The sequence below is a fragment of the Phocoena phocoena genome, chromosome 2 (assembly GCF_963924675.1).
Source record: "Phocoena phocoena chromosome 2, mPhoPho1.1, whole genome shotgun sequence".
NCBI lineage: Eukaryota > Metazoa > Chordata > Mammalia > Artiodactyla > Phocoenidae > Phocoena > Phocoena phocoena.
In genome coordinates, this window is record NC_089220.1 from 110,401,565 (window position 1) to 110,417,292 (window position 15,728).

Consider the following 15,728-nt stretch of genomic DNA (forward strand, 5'->3'; position numbering starts at 1 on the left):
CCTCGCCCTTCCTGAGGGTCACAGCGTCCCTATCCCAGGGGAGGGCGCCTTCCCCTCCAAGTGGCTCAGCTGCCCCAGGATGAGCAGGCTCTGAATGCTGACTGCGCTTTGGGCATGTGGGTACTTTCCTCCGTTTACAGTCACTGTTGTGGGCTCAGAGGGAGGCCCGGCAGACTCTCCATAAAGCCTCCTCCATTCCTCCATCAGCGTGAAGTGCTCCTTCCTCCCTGTCCCTGCCACGCGGCACCTATATTTAGCACTTACTTCCTTCTACCTTCCCTTAGCTGTGTACTTGCTTGCTCCCTGCCCCCTCCCCGGGCCTTGAGCGCCTCTCCAGCGCTGGGGCCAGGCTTTATTCATTACTGTGCTCTGAGCACATGGCACAGCACCTGATGTTTCATAGACAGTTTTTAAAAAGCGTCTTCTAAGATAATAAGACTTTAGACTTACGATGGCATCAAACAACTTTCCTAGATAGACCATCTCCCAACTTGCCAATTTGAAAGCTAATTAAGACACAGGAAAAGACAAAAACTCAGAACCTTTCAGAAAAAGTGCACATGCTTGGCAGGAGTCCAGGAGGAATTTTCCCTAATGATGTGCCAGTGGGCTGGGCGAGATGATGGCATGGTTGGTGGCCTGAGAATGCTTTGCCCTCTAATCTGGCATAGAACCTTCAGACAGGAAGCACGTAGGGGGAATGTTTGACCCTCACTCCCTGTTCAGGGTTGTTCCAGCCAGAAAACTGAGTAGCTCCTCCTATCACGAAGGTATGGCTTCCTGAGGTGGCCACTTCTGTCTGCCCTGGGCCCTACCATTAGCCCACAACCATCTGGAGACGTAAGAGGCAGGGAGCTGAGTGGAACTGGCAGGAGGTCTGTCTGGAAGGCGAGTCTGCCTACTGCACAGATGCCACAGATGGAAAGGGTGTATATTTAGCTGTATCTTATATACAGTAATATGGGTGCGTTGCAGTAATGAAATTGTGTTAACTCAGTTGGAGGGTCTTTGGCTTTTAGTAGAGGAGCATAATGCATTTATATTTATTCTGGCATGTTTGGTCTTATTTTCATGTTCTGGTCTATGCTTTCTCTTTTTTGTGTTTCTCTTGTTTTTTGCCTTCTATGATACGTATGATTTGTTTTTTACGTTCTGTGATTTGGAAAGTGTACAGCTTATTGTTTTAATTCTGTTAACACCTTCCAGATTATAAAACACTTTCTTGGACCCATGTTTCTCCAACTCTCAAATTCAAGAAAAATCTGTAATTTTTTTCTTCCCTTACAAAGTAAGGTGAGAAGTTTCCCAGCTCCCTACTTCCATGCCTCTCCATTAAAGGCTCAATTATCATATCTCTCTTTTTAAAAACTATATAGGTCTTCGTTTTTCAGAAATGGGACTTCGTCGTTCAAATTTTAACCACGTTTATGATATTTATGTTGAATTCTCTATGCCTATACTGCATGTTCCAGTCACTGTGGCTGCATGTACTGCTCCCCAAAACCGTAATGGCTTAAAACAGTAATCATTTACTATCTCTTGCAGTTTCTGTGCATCAGGAGCTTAGACAGGGTATGGCAGGGATGGCCTGTCTCTCCTCCATCACGTTGGAGGCCTCAGCAGGAAGACTCAAAAGCTTGAGTGTCTAGCTTGGCCTTAATCATCTGAAGGCTTGTTCATCCACCCATGGTTAGTGCTGGCTGTCACCCAGCTGGGGACCTGACTGGGGCTATTAACCAGAACTCCACACATAGCCTCTCGTGTAGTCTACACTTCTTCGAAATACAGGGGCTGAGTTCCAAGGGCAAGCATCCCCCAAGAGAGAGATCCAGGTGGAAGCCGTACTATCGATAATTGGATGACCTAATCTTGGAAATGATTCACTGTCACTTCTGCTGCATCCTATTGGTTGGGGCAGTTATAAAGATCCACCCAGATCGAATGGAAGTATGTCAACATCATTACATAAGATGAACAAGTGGGATGCTCACATACATACATACATGTACACGAACATGTACACATACATACACATTACATACATACATATGTTGGTGTGGTCAAACTTGAAAAATATAATCAGCCACACTGCATTTCCTTTTTTTTTTCTTTTTTTTTTTTTGCGGTACGCGGGCCTCTCACTGTTGTGGCCTCTCCCGTTGCGGAGCACAGGCTCCGGACGCGCAGGCTCAGCGGCCATGGCTCACGAGCCCAGCCGCTCCGCGGCATGTGGGATCTTCCCGGACCGGGGCACGAACCCGTGTACCCTGCATCGGCAGGCAGACTCTCAACCACTGCACCACCATGGAAGCCCTTTCCTTAGATTCTTGATTTTTACTTATGTTTCAGTGGGTTGGAGTCTATATGTACTTAAGTAATTTGAGTAATTCTTTCAGGAAGATTGCGTGAGTGAATATCTGAAAGCATCCATAAAGTCTTAATGTGTAGCATGTAAACTGCCATCTTCCTTCTTATTTTAAAAATTATAAAAGTAATACAGGTCCACTGTAAATAATTCAAGTATTGCAAAAAAAACCCCACCCCAAACCCATAGGTAATGAAAAATCCTTCATCACTCCACCTTCCAGAGATACACTGTTAACAGTTTGGCATATATTCCTGTAGACTTTTCTATATACATTTTAGCATATATTAGCATCACTATAAAATGGGATTGCACCATCCATATTGTTTCTTAACTCGCTTGATGGCGTGGATTTCCTTTCTACCCCACTTTTATAAGTGATCTGTGAGTGTCTCCTCCTGGCAGTCACGAGCAGCCTAGCCAGCTAGATCTGGTATATTCATATCTGGCATTGTATGATGCCTTCTTCCTTGAATAGCAATCCAACTATGTGTGATTTTCTTGGGTCGCAACCTTTCACAGTACAGTGAATGAGTCCAGCTAGCAGCAGACATGTTTAGGGACCCGCAAAAATTCAGTCCAGTGGGTGTTCAGTTGACTTCCTTCCCCACTGTGCAAGAAGCCAGTGTTGACTCCATTTACACCTTCGTCTCAATATTCCCATAAACGTGTCTATAAAAGTGCCTGTTCTGTACTTTTGCCTCTGAATTGGTTATAGCATCTTCCTGGGTCCCTGGTTAATAATGAGTTAAAGAATATCTTTAAATGTGTTCAGTTTGTTTCTGTATAAGAGTCATGATTGTAACTTAAAGAAAGTTATCTTTCTTGAAAAGTTGGGAAATGGCGTATTCTGCATTATCTATAACAACGTAGCAGGCATGATATGATGCTACTTTGTCTTTCTCTTTCTGACTTCACTTAGTTTGATAATCTCTAGGTCCATCCATGTTGCTGCAAATGGCATTCTTTCATTCTTTTTGATGGATGAGTAATATTCCATTGTGTATATGTACCACACCTTCTTTATCCATTCATCTGTTGATGGACGTTTAGGTTGTTTCCATGTCTTGGCTATTGTAATTAGTGCTGCTATGAACATAGGGGTGCCTGTATGTTTTCTAATTATAATTTTGTCTGGGTATATGCCCAGGAGTGGGATTGCTGGATCATATGGCAACTCTATTTTTAGTTTTCTGAGGAACCTCCATACTGTTTTCCATAGTGGCTGCACCAATTTACATTCCCACCAACAGTGTAGGAGGGTTCCCTTTCTCCACGCCCTCTCCAGCATTTGTTATTTGTGGACTTTTAATGCTGGCCATTCTGACCAGTGTTAGGTGATACCTCATTGTAGTTTTGATTTGCATTTCTCTAATAATTAGCAATGCTGAGCATCTTTTCATGTGCCTCTTGGCCATCTGTATGTCTTCTTTGGAGAAATGTCTAGTTAGGTCTTCTGCCCATTTTTGGATTGTGTTGTTTGGTTTTTCTGTTGTTGGATATGACGCTGCTGTGGACAATAGAAAGCAAATATATATATGTATATATGCAGTATGACTAAAACTGCATTTAACATTCATAAGAAAATAGACTGGAAAATGTATACCAAAATAGAATGTATTAGACTGCTTGATATTTTTCTTTACTATATTTTCCAAAAGATTTTACATATGAATGATGCTACCTTTGTTACAGAAGTCCAGTGAGGCTCCAGTCTGAGCCTTTGTTTTATTGATGGAGCAATGATTGTTCATGGATTGTAAGGGGCTGGAGAGAGGGGCGTCCTGTCCCCTGCCCAGCTACAGGGTTCCGCGCTGCTGGAGAGTGAGGGAGGTATATGATGATAGTAAAAGCAGTAATAAAATAATGAGTATGTATATTGTCCCAGGAATTGTGCTAAGCAGTATCTAATTTAACCCTCACAACAGTCCTTTGAAGTAGGTACTATTGGGTCCCATTCTACAGATGAGGAACTGAGGGAGTCAGGAAACTTAGGAGGCTAGGTAACTTGTCCAGCTAATATATGGTGAAGCAGGAATTGAAACTCAAAAATTGAACGTGATACCCTGCATCACGTGAGAAACGATTGGAAAGGAAGTCCTGGGATGCCTTTCTGAAAAATCACCCCCATTCCTGAATCCAAGCCCTCAGTATCAGTTTATTCAGGAAACATTTCCTGAACCTCCTCTGTGTCCCAGGCCCTGAGGATAAGACATGGCCGAGTCTTCAAGTAACTCACGAGCTAGGATGAGCTGGCGGGAATGGAAGCAGGAAGGGAGGGTGCTGTGGGAGCACAAATGAGGGGCACCCGTGGGGCAGGGGTAGGTGCTTCCAGGAGGAGGTGACAGCCAACTTGAGTCTCAAAGGACGGCAGAGCCAGCCTGGTAAAGGGGTTGAGGGAATGGTAAGGGCATTCATGGCAGAAGAAAGGCCAGAGCAGAGGGGTAACAAAGACACACCAGAGAAGCACTCATTCTAGCACTGCTGTCCCCTACCTCCAGTGCCCGCCCCATCACCTTCCCCAATTATAGAAAGCCATTTTGTTCAGTGGGAAGTGGGCGCAGTTGATTGTTGGGGGTGGGTATGTGAACATGCCAATCAGAGCCCATTTTTTTTCAGGATGTTTGGACTTGGGTCAGACCATCCTTCCCCGAGGGTTAATGGTATAAGAAGCAGCCTGGGGCAGGTGGAAGCAGTGATGTGCGGAGGGTGTGTCAGGCGAGTGGGGCGAGGCTGTGCGAAGTCTGAGCGGGTGGCCCTACGCATCCCTGCAGTCCAGCTGTCCGCCCAGCATGGGGTTCCATGCCACATGCCAGGTCATCTTAATCTAGTTCCCATTTCCTTTAGATTGTCCACATTGGGTTCCTGTCACCTGTAATGAAAGATCCCTGCCTGACACAGTCTCCGAGTTGGTCAGACTGAGTAGAGGGTCATTTCAGCTGACTCAGAGAGGCTGATTTGTAGATCAGGAAGCCAACTGATTCATTTACCAGGAGAAATTCAGCTGCTCATTGGATCATCCTTTCAAGTCATTATTGCTGGTGTCTCCTTTTCCTGGAGAAAAAGCACGTGGATTGACAAATGGACGCTTGGAACCCTCTTGGTGAGCAGGCCCCTGTGCCAGCGGTGATTTTTGTGGCTAGTGGCATCGGGCTAGGGCGATCCTAGCCAAGAAGGGCAATCCTCATGCCAAGAAGGAAGAAGGTTGTCAAAGAGGCTGGGCAACTGGGTGTGGCTAGAGGTACTGCTGGGACCACAGCCTGGGCTTGTCACACTGCAGGCCTCTTCTCTCTGGTCACTCAGACCACCTTCTTCAGTCAGCACCTTCCTGCAGGCAAAGCTCAGGACCCATGAGTGGGCTCAAGTTCCTGAAGATGATGACACTTCCATCCTGGCTTCCCAAACTGTAGCCTCAGCCACCTGGACGCAGCTACTCCTGATGCCTCTGAGGGCAGCTGTCCTGTCCAAGCCCCTGCAAGAAGCAGATCATGTAACCCCATCCACCCAACCCTGAGCAACAGAGGCGCCCTGGTGGGCTGCCTGTCAGAGGCCTGGCAGGGCGCAGGCAGGGCAGTCAGTGACTTGGGGCCTGGCTCGAAAACACAGGCTAGCTCAGGGGAGGGGTCTTAAAAGACCCAAAGGAAGCTGCAGTTTGTGGTGGGCTCTACGGCTGGAGGTTGGGTAGACTCAGGGGCTGGGGTGGCCGCAAGTGGCCAGGTGCCAGTTGAAGTTACCGGGGAGTAGAGATTGTGGGTGAGAAAGAAGGCTGGGTAGGAAGAGAAACAGAGTGGGGGCCAGAGAGAGAGACAGACAGATTGGCTAACAGAGAGACGGTAGCTGAATCCCAGAACTGCCCCGTTTCTGGTCCTTCCCTAGACTTGACTAGGGGGCTTCACAGTATCTTCAGGGCCACCACCCTGCCTTACCAGAAGTGTTGGCAAATCCCAACACTTTTCCTGGGTGATGCCAGCACGTCGCTGATACGCTCCATCAAACTGAAAGCTGCAACCGAGCAAGCCATTTCTGCTGCTGCAGGCTGGGCTGCTACCTTGGACAATGACTTATGACTTTACTCTTAGAGGGAACTTTCAACTTCGGGTTGGGGTCTCCTTGCTGTCTTCGTACGTGCAGGTTGGAATCTTGTCTCAACCACTGAAACCCACAGATGTGTGACCTGGGCCTCACTATCCTCACCTCTTAAATGGCCATTCTGCAGCCTGCTCCATTATGACACCATTGAACTTTACCTGAACCCTGTGCTCCCAAAAGGCAGCTATGATTGAGAAATTCCCGGGACTTCCCTGGTGGCGCAGCAGTTAAGAATCCGCCTGCCAACGCTAGGGGACACAGGTTCGAGCCCTGGTCCGGGAAGGTACCACATGCTGCAGAGCAACTAAGCCCGTATGCCACAACTACTGAGCCTGTGCTCTACATTCCGTGAGCCACAACTACTGAGCCCGCGTGCCTAGAGCCCGTGCTCTGTAACAAGAGAAGCCACTGCAATGAGAAGCCCACGCACCGCAACGAAGACCCAACGCAGCCAAAAATAAAGAAAGAAAGACTTGAAATGATACAAAGGTCCTGTAATAGGAGAACGAATGAACGAAAAAATTCCCCCACCTCTTTAAGTTCTGGGGAAACAGGACCACCTTGCTCTCGCATATTCCAAGAAAACAACCCGCCTACATCCTTTCCTGCTATTCCCACGAGACTGGTTGATGACTCCCTGGTTCACCTGCTCTCTAAAACCTCACGCCCCTTCCTTTTCTTTGAGAGGGTTCTCGTTAATGAACCTCCTCTCTACTGCAGTAGCCTGCATAAAATCTGTCATTGTCTGGTGCCTTTTGCTTTAACGATTACTAGAAGCTGTTGTAAGCATCTATTGGGTGGGGCATCTGGAGTCCCAGGTTCCAGTCCTGGTTCACCCAGGCCTGGCTTCCCTTTCTGCCAGGTTTCAGTCTTCGTTGAGAGCTCCCTAAGGGCCCCTTACTTTCAGGATGTGAGTGGCAACTCAGCCTCTGCACGGGGAGGCGGGGCCTATACAACAGCTGTAATATTTGCATGCCGCCACCAGAGGGCGGCGGCTCCACGGAAGAAGGCCCTGGCCGCTGCACCCGCTCGCTCCCGCAGAGCCTTTAAAATGCGCTTTGGAAGTGGAAGCCAGGCAGCGTTTTCAACCCTCGAGTGCTTTCCCCTGGTACACGCCGTTGCACTCCAGGCATTTCTTTTTTGCTCCCGCCTCCGGAGAGTCCTCCTCCGCCGATGTCAGTCAGAAGACTCTTGAGTGAGCTGGAGAGGGCCCAAAAGCCAGCCTTGAGCCTCTGGGCCTCTAGCGCTTGTCTGGGGACCATGTCCCTTCCCTTCGTGCGGCCCTCTGGCCCCCTTCTCTATTTAAGACAAGTTGAAGAATCCTTCAGGCTGCAGGCAAATGGGGAGGAGAGGCAGAAGGGAGGAGTCCAAAGAGGACTGCTTGGGGGGCAGCATTTAACCAGGCACTCCCATCAGCCAGTTGGAGCATCACAATGTCACCTTAAAGTGGGCAAGGCAAGAGCTGTTACCCAGCCTGAAGGATGGGGAAACAGGCTCCCAGAGAGAAAAAGGGATGAGCCTCTGGTAGCACAGCTAGTAAATGGCAGAAATAGGACAAGAACTCGGTTATCCAGACCCCAAACCAGGAGCTCTTGGGGTGGCCAGGCACACACAGACAGAGATGGTTCACCACTTGGCAAAATTAAACATGGGCCGCTCCAACAGAAAGGGGCCCTGGACATCCTTCAGGGTGGAAACCAAAATGCAGCCGTTGAAAGGACTCAGATTGTCGAGTTTGAAGTATTGATGTGGTAAGATGATCACATTTGCTTTTTCAAGTGTATATGTCTACATACACATTTGAAAAGCAAATATAAATACCAAAGCCAAATATAAATTAAAAGCAAATATAGGGGGCTTCCCTGGTGGCGCAGTGGTTGAGAGTCCGCCTGCCGATGCAGGGGACACGGGTTCGTGCCCCGGTCTGGGAAGATCCCACATGCCGCGGAGCGGCTGGGCCCGTGAGCCATGGCCGCTGAGCCTGTGCGTCCGGAGCCTGTGCTCCGCAACGGGAGAGGCCACAACAGTGAGAGGCCCGCGTACCGCAAAAAAAAAAAAAAAAAAAAAAAATCAAATATAAGGACTTACCTGGTGAAGCAGTGGTTAAGAATCCACCTGCCAATGCAGGGAACGTGGGTTCGAGCCCTGGTCCGGGAAGATCCCACATGCTACAAAGTAACTAAGCCCGTGTGCCACAACTACTGAGCCTGGGATCTACAGCCCACGAGCCACAACTACTAAGCCCATGCACCACAACTACTGAGCCCACGTGCCACAACTACTGAGCCTGTGTGCTGCAACTACTGAAGCCCCCGCGCTTAGAGCCTGTGCTCCACAACAAGAGAAGCCACCACAAGGAGAAGCCCATGCACTGCAAGGAAGAGTAGCCCCTACTCGCCACAACTAGAGGAAGCCCACGAGCAACAACAAACACCCAACGCAGCCCAAAAAAAAAAAAAAAAAGCAAATATAAAGCAGCCAGACTGTACACAGTGGGCTGTCTCTGGTGGTTGGAATAGCAGTAGTGGGAGGAGGGTTTTCATTTTCTCTGGATTGTTCAAATTGTTCATTACTCACATATATAAACCAGAAATGAGAAGAATGATTCCGTATTTCTGTTTGACAAAAACTAATACCTCCTTGTTAAAGAGTTAGAAAGTACAAAAGAGTATGAAGAAAATGAAATTCATCAGTAACCCACCTTCCTCCCCATAGATATTGATGTTTTTCTTTCTGGTTGGTTTCTTTCTCTACAAGACGTGAATAACAGTATTAACTGTAGAGGAATGTTGTGAAGATTGAGGGAGAGGGTGTATGTAATAGCTAACATTCCAGAAGCGTTAGCCATTTTTATATATAACAAAATCAGTATCGCACTGTATATATTTTTTATATGCTGGTGTTTTCACTTACAACATTGCTTCGTGAACAGTTCCCCATGTCAACTCTTCTTTAAAAATGATATTTTTAGTGACTGCACGGAATTTCATTATATTTAAGTACAGTTTATTTAACCGATCCCCGATTGTTGAACCTTTAGATTGTTTCCAATTTTTGCTGTTAAAATAACAGTGAGATTAACATTTTTAAACATCTCTCCTTGTCAGCATTTCTGATTACTTCCTTAGATGGGTTTCTGGAGGTAGGATTACTGGGACAAAGGGTGCAAATATTTTTCAGGCTTTTGATTCAGGTTACCAAATTGCTTCCCAGAATGATCTTGCCAGTTTACACTCCCACCTGCCGTGCGTGAGAATGCCTGCCCCAGAGCACACAAAGGAGGGATTTTTTGGCGATGGGTGAGATTTGATTATGTTGCTGGTCTGAGGAGAAGGAGCCCCGTAGGGAGGGAGGGTTTAAATTTTAGGAGAGAGAGAGGATGTCGAAAGGAGTGAGGTCCCTGGGAGAAAGGGATGGGGTTTTGAAGCACACATATAGGAATTGTCTTGGATTTAAGAGGGGACACCTCGTTTTCTGAGATGGGTGGAAAGAGGTGTGATTGGGTGTGGATATACAGTCACTGTAAGTAGGTAGGTGAGAGTCAGGAGAGCTAGTCTCTAGGGGTCCCGTTTGCTCAATAAAGTAGGAGGCTGAGTCATCTATTCCAAGGTAAAAGCTGAGGGCTAAGGAGGAGACTTGAGGCAGGGCTGAGGGATGCCACCCTTTAACTTCCAGGGAGTAAAAGTATTGACAGTCCAGTTGAAGCGGATGACCTTGAGTTTGTGGTGGCACCATTCTTAAGGGTTGTGTGTACTTTACAGCATGTAGCCACCTAGGGAAAGAAAAACTTGTACACTTATTAATCTAAACCAAATCTTTCAAAGTATGTGGTAAACAGTAGAAAACAATGAGGCTGGAGGAGTCATGGTAGTAAAAGTTTATGAACTTCTGGAGCTGTACCAAACTTTCAAGGAACTGTTAATTCCTGTCTTCTATAAGTTTTTCCAAAAAACTAGAAAAGAGCAAAAGCTGCCCAGATCATTTTATGAAACCAGTGTAATCTTGGTTCCAAAAATCAGTAAAGACAAAGCAATTAATGAAAGAATAGGCTTGTTTCAACTATGATGTAGATATAAAAATCCTAAATAAAGTATCAGCTAACTAACCCAGTCATATAACCCAGTTTTATATTTTAAAAAAATTTATTTTGATCAAGTAGGGTTTATCCCAGGAATTTCAGCTTGGCTCAACCTCAGAAATCACCTCATTAATAAAGGACAAAAATCATACAAGTATCTCAACTGGTGAAGAAGAAGCATTTGATAAAGTTCATTACCTATTTATGGTTCCATAACTTAGCAAACTAGATATAAGAAAGACATTTTTCACTTGGTAAAGGTGATATATCAAAAACTTAAACCAATCATACGTAAGAGATTTTAAGTGCATTCTTTTTAAAATCTGGAAAAAAATACGGAATCCAACTGTACTGCTACCATTCAACATACAATAATGGAAGTTCTAGACAAAGCTATTAGGAAGAAAGAATAAGAGATAGGCGGATTAGAAGAGAAAAGATAAAAGTATCATATTGAATGGATAAAGAAGAATGGAGATACACACACACACACACACACACACACACACACACATATATATATATAAAATCTTCTTTAGTGGAACATTACTCAGCCGTAAAAACGAATGAAATAATGCCATTTGCAGCAACATGGACGGACCTGGAGATTATCGTGCTAAGTGAAGTAAGAGAGAGAAAGTAAGTCAGAAAGAGAAAGAAAAATACCATATATCACTTATATGTGGAATTTTAAATATGATACAAATGAACTTATTTACAAAACAGAAAGAGACTCATAGGCGTAGGAAACAAACTATGGTTACCAAAGGAGAAAGGAGGTGAGCGAAGGATAAATTAGGAGTTTGAGATTAGCAGATACAAACTACTATATATAAAATAGATAACAAGGTCCTACTGTATAGCACAGGGAACTATATTCGAGAGCCTGTAATAAACCGTAATGGAAAGACTATGGAAAACATACCTGTATAAACCGAACCACTTTGCTGTGCACCAGAAACTAACGCAACAGTGTAAATCAACTATACTTCTATTAAAAAACTATCATCATGTAGAAATAATATTTTCATTTGCCTCGTGAAAACAAAGAGAAACAACAGATAGACCGTTAAAACTATTAAGAGAATTCAGTAAAATCACCAGATACAATATTAACCTAAAAAAATAAATCCGTAACATTTTTCTTCACCAGCAGAATGAACTTCTAGTTACAATAGCAGCAAAAAAGCGTGTACAATGCCTAGGAATGAACTTAACCAAGAATATAAAAGAAACCGAGTTGGAGGCAGGCGCTTGCTGAGGCAGGAGGAGGGCTCTGGGCCCGCTGTCCAACAGGGACTTAGCCCGCAGAGCTCGGCCCTGCGCGCGCGCGCGCGACCCCACACCCGCCCACTCATCCACCTACCCACTCCCTGCGCCGCCTCTTCCCACCCTGAGCAGAGCCGCCGAGGATGATAAACACCCAGGACAGTAGTATTTTGCCTTTGAGTAACTGTCTCCAGCTCCAGTGCTGCAGGCACATTGTTCCGGGGCCTCTGTGGTGTGCCTGATGCCCCTCACCCACTGTCGAAGATCCCCGGTGGGCGAGGGGGCGGCAGGGATCCTTCTCTCTCAGCTCTAATATATAAGGACGAGAAGCTCACTGTGACCCAGGACCTCCCTGTGAACGATGGAAAACCTCACATCGTCCACTTCCAGTATGAGGTCACCGAGGTGAATGTCACTTCCTGGGATGCAGTCCTGTCTAGCCAGAGCCTGTTTGTAGAAATCCCAGATGGATTATTAGCTGATGGGAGCAAAGAAGGATTGTTAGCACTGCTAGAGTCTGCCGAAGAGAAGATGAAAGTGAACTACGTCTTCATCTGCTTCAGGAAGGGCTGGGAAGACAGAGGTGACGGGGCAGAGCAGCTTGAGACCTACTGCCCAGGCTGGGGAGGGGAAAAGGGGGCTCTTAGTAAGGTGGAGCCCCTGAGTTTGACATACAAACCCTGGGAGATCATGGGATTGAGAGTGTCCAAATTTAGGAAAGGCCTAGTGCTTACTTATTCCATCTTTGTTCTGGGTTTTCCCTTGATTTGAGCCTACCCTTGTTGTTTCTTACCAGAATCCTTTTTTACACTCTCTTCTGCAGCTCCACTCCTGAAGACCTTCAACTTCTTGGGCTTTGAGATTGTGCATCCAGGCCATCCCTGTGTCCCCTCTCGACCAGATGTGATGTTCATGGTTTACCCCCTGGACGAGAACTTGTCTGATGAGGACTAATGGTCATAGAGGATGCTTTGCCCAAGAGCCACAGTGGGGGAAGAGGGGAAGTTAGGCAGCCCTGGGACAGAGGAGGGGGCTTCTTGCTGTCTAGGGAAGGACGCTGAGGCGCTCAGGGTGAGGGTTGCCTGTTGTGCTCTCGGCGTTGACTCGTTGAAATTGTTTTCCATAAAGAACAGTATAAACATATTATTCACATGTAATCACCAATAGTAAATGAAGATGTTTATGAACTGGCATTAGAAGCTTTTTAAACCGCGCTGTGTGATGTGCTCTATCTAGCCTAGGGGAGGACATTGCCTAGAGGGGGAGGGACTGTCTGGGTCCAGGGGCAAGGCCTGGAGAGCTGGTGGACAGCACTGTCAGGCTGAGGTTCCCCTGCCGTTGGGCTTTCTTTTTTGGTTTTTAAGACCTGTGTATTTTCTTTCCTTGCTTCCTGTCACCCTGGGGACTCTGGAGTATAGGCTTTTCAGCCCCTGGGCAGTGTCCTTCAGTTGTTTTTGACACTCCACCTGGGCTTCTCTCTGTGCATTTGTGTCTGGCCTGGAGAAAGCAGGTCTGACCCCTCCTTTACAGCTTCGTGTTATTCTGGCATTTGGTTAAGCTGGCTTAATCTGTTTCATGTTCTCAGTGCATTTAAAATAGGGACATTGAAGTTCACTCCCACCACCAGGGCTTTTTTTGGGGTGCCTGGGCCTTAAAAAACACTAGCCAAACTCCAATTCTCAGATTACGGCCAGGAGTTCTCGCTCTTGGCCGCAGGCCCAAGGTGTGTCCTTCCTAGGGTCACAGACAGCAGAAGGCAAGAGGAAGAGCAGCTCAGGGCCTGGGGGTTGTGGGAGAATCTGCTCCGAGAGACGGGACGCCTCTGCCTGGCTAAGTCTAGTGCTAACGGCGCCCCTCTCTGGCAGGTTCTGAGTAGTGCCTGAGACCCTGCTCCCCAGGGCTTGGCAGTGGCACTGAGGGTGTAGAAGTGGCCTGCTCTTTTCTGTTTTCACTGAACAGCTTGTTCTAAGGGGGGAGGAAGGGGGAGAGGTCTAGACTGGGCGAGGGGGTGGGGGTGTCAGGGAGGCAAGTGTGTTGTGTTACTGTGTCAATAAACTGATTTAAAGTTGTGAAAGAAAAGAAAAGAAGCCTATGGAGAAAACTTTAAAACTCTACTAAAGGATGTAGAAATTAACCTGAAGAAATTGAGGGAAATTTTATGCCCTTGGATGGAATTACTTAATGTTACACAGGAGTCAGTTCTTTATGAATTAATTTATATATGCAGTGAAATCCCAGTAAAGATTCCAGGTATATTTTCCAGGAACTTGATATACTCATTCTAAAATTTATATGGATGAGCAGGATTAAGTCAACCTTCCAAGAGTGAGGAGCAGCGCACTGCAAAGCCGTGTAAAAAGCCAGACGAAGCAGAACGAGAAGATTGTTCTGCACAAAAACAGACCAATAGACCATGGAATAGAACAGACAAGTCCAAGTCAGACCATGAGCATATGTTGTTAGGCTTCGCACATCAATGAAGCAGATTAAACCAGCTCAGTAGATGGAGAAAGACAAAGGAGGATTCCTGCCTGACACCGAATGGAAATGTACACTCCAAATGACAAAAGACCTCAATGTGAAAAGTAAAACTCTACAGTTAATGGAAGAAAATATAAGAGGGTACCTTTGGGACCTGCGTTGAGAACGGAACTCCTTATACAAAACCTCAAAAGCACAAACCCAGAAGGAAAAAAAATGGATTAATTTGATAATGTCAAAATTAAGGATATCTGTTCAAAAGTGGATACCATGGACAATAGGTGATAGAATGGGAGAAGATATTTGTAAATCTAAATATGATAAGGAATTACTATATAGAATATACAAGTTACTCATGCAAACCAAAAAGCAGAGAGGCTTCCAGTTTCCAGTTGGGCAGGTAAGGAGCTTGGAAGTCTGTACTCTGTCCTAACAGGTGAAAAGCTGAACAAAACCGAGAATAAACAACGCTTCTTACACCTGTCAGAGAATTGAGGACACAGGGCAAACCACTACTCCAAAAAGTGGAAACACAGACAGGTGGATACTCACAGCTACCAGAGCAGAAACCCATGGACAGAGACCTCCCTGGGAACCAGCAGTAGGGTAGGTAAACCTCAACTGTGATTGGTGAATTGCTGGAGGCTCCATGTGGACAAGTTTGAGATTTAAAAACGCCAGGGGGGCCCAGTCTCATAGAGGCGCCCAAACTTTTGTTGAGTTTTGCCTCTAGGAGCTCTACCAGAAATGTCAGAGAAAAATCGGGTCATGCTTCCAGCAGGGGGAGACAAAAAGTAACCATTTTGAAATATGTCAGAGGGTTCCATTCTTCTTAACACCCCCAGAAGAAACCATTTTACCCCAGCCTAACCTGCTGGGATTTCAGCAGAGACTAAACAATCTGGGGGAAGGAAAATCCCCAACTCCAGCCAGCTCTAGCCATCCTGTTCCACTTAAGGGGCTGAAAAAAACAGAAGCACTTGTGAAGTTCACAATCCAGAGGTACATTCTCACTAAAAGACTGAGCCCTGGGCTTCCCTGGTGGCGCAGTGGTTAAGAATCCGCCTGCCAATGCAGGGGACAAGGGTACAAGCCCTAGTCCGGGAAGCTCCCACATGCCGCGGAGCAACGAAGCCCGTGCGCCACAGCTACTGAGCCTGCGCTCTAGAGCCCGCGAGCCACAACTACAGAAGCCCGAGTGCCTAGAGCCCGTGCTCCACAACAAGAGAAGCCACTGCAATGAGAAGCCTGTGCATCGCAACAAAAAGTAGCCCCTGCTCACCACAGCTAGAGAAAGCACGCATGCAGCAAGGAAGACCCAAGGCAGCCAAAAATAAATAAATAAAATTAATTAATTAATTAAAAAAAAAAGAAAAAGACCGAGCCCTAATCATAGGACTAGGACTCCCCTCCTCACTTCCTCCTCTACCACATGACTACAGGCCT

At 46.3% G+C, this 15,728-nt stretch overlaps 1 protein-coding gene across 1 annotated transcript; it reads left to right on the forward strand.

Moving 5' to 3' along the window:
- The first annotated feature begins 11,944 nt into the window (after positions 1 to 11,944).
- On the forward strand, positions 11,945 to 12,755 carry LOC136118930 (ornithine decarboxylase antizyme 2-like). Its single transcript, XM_065872291.1, is given in 3 exon segments — positions 11,945 to 12,040; positions 12,042 to 12,384; positions 12,625 to 12,755. Coding segments are annotated over 3 exon segments (570 nt in total).
- The last annotated feature ends 2,973 nt before the right edge of the window (positions 12,756 to 15,728 follow it).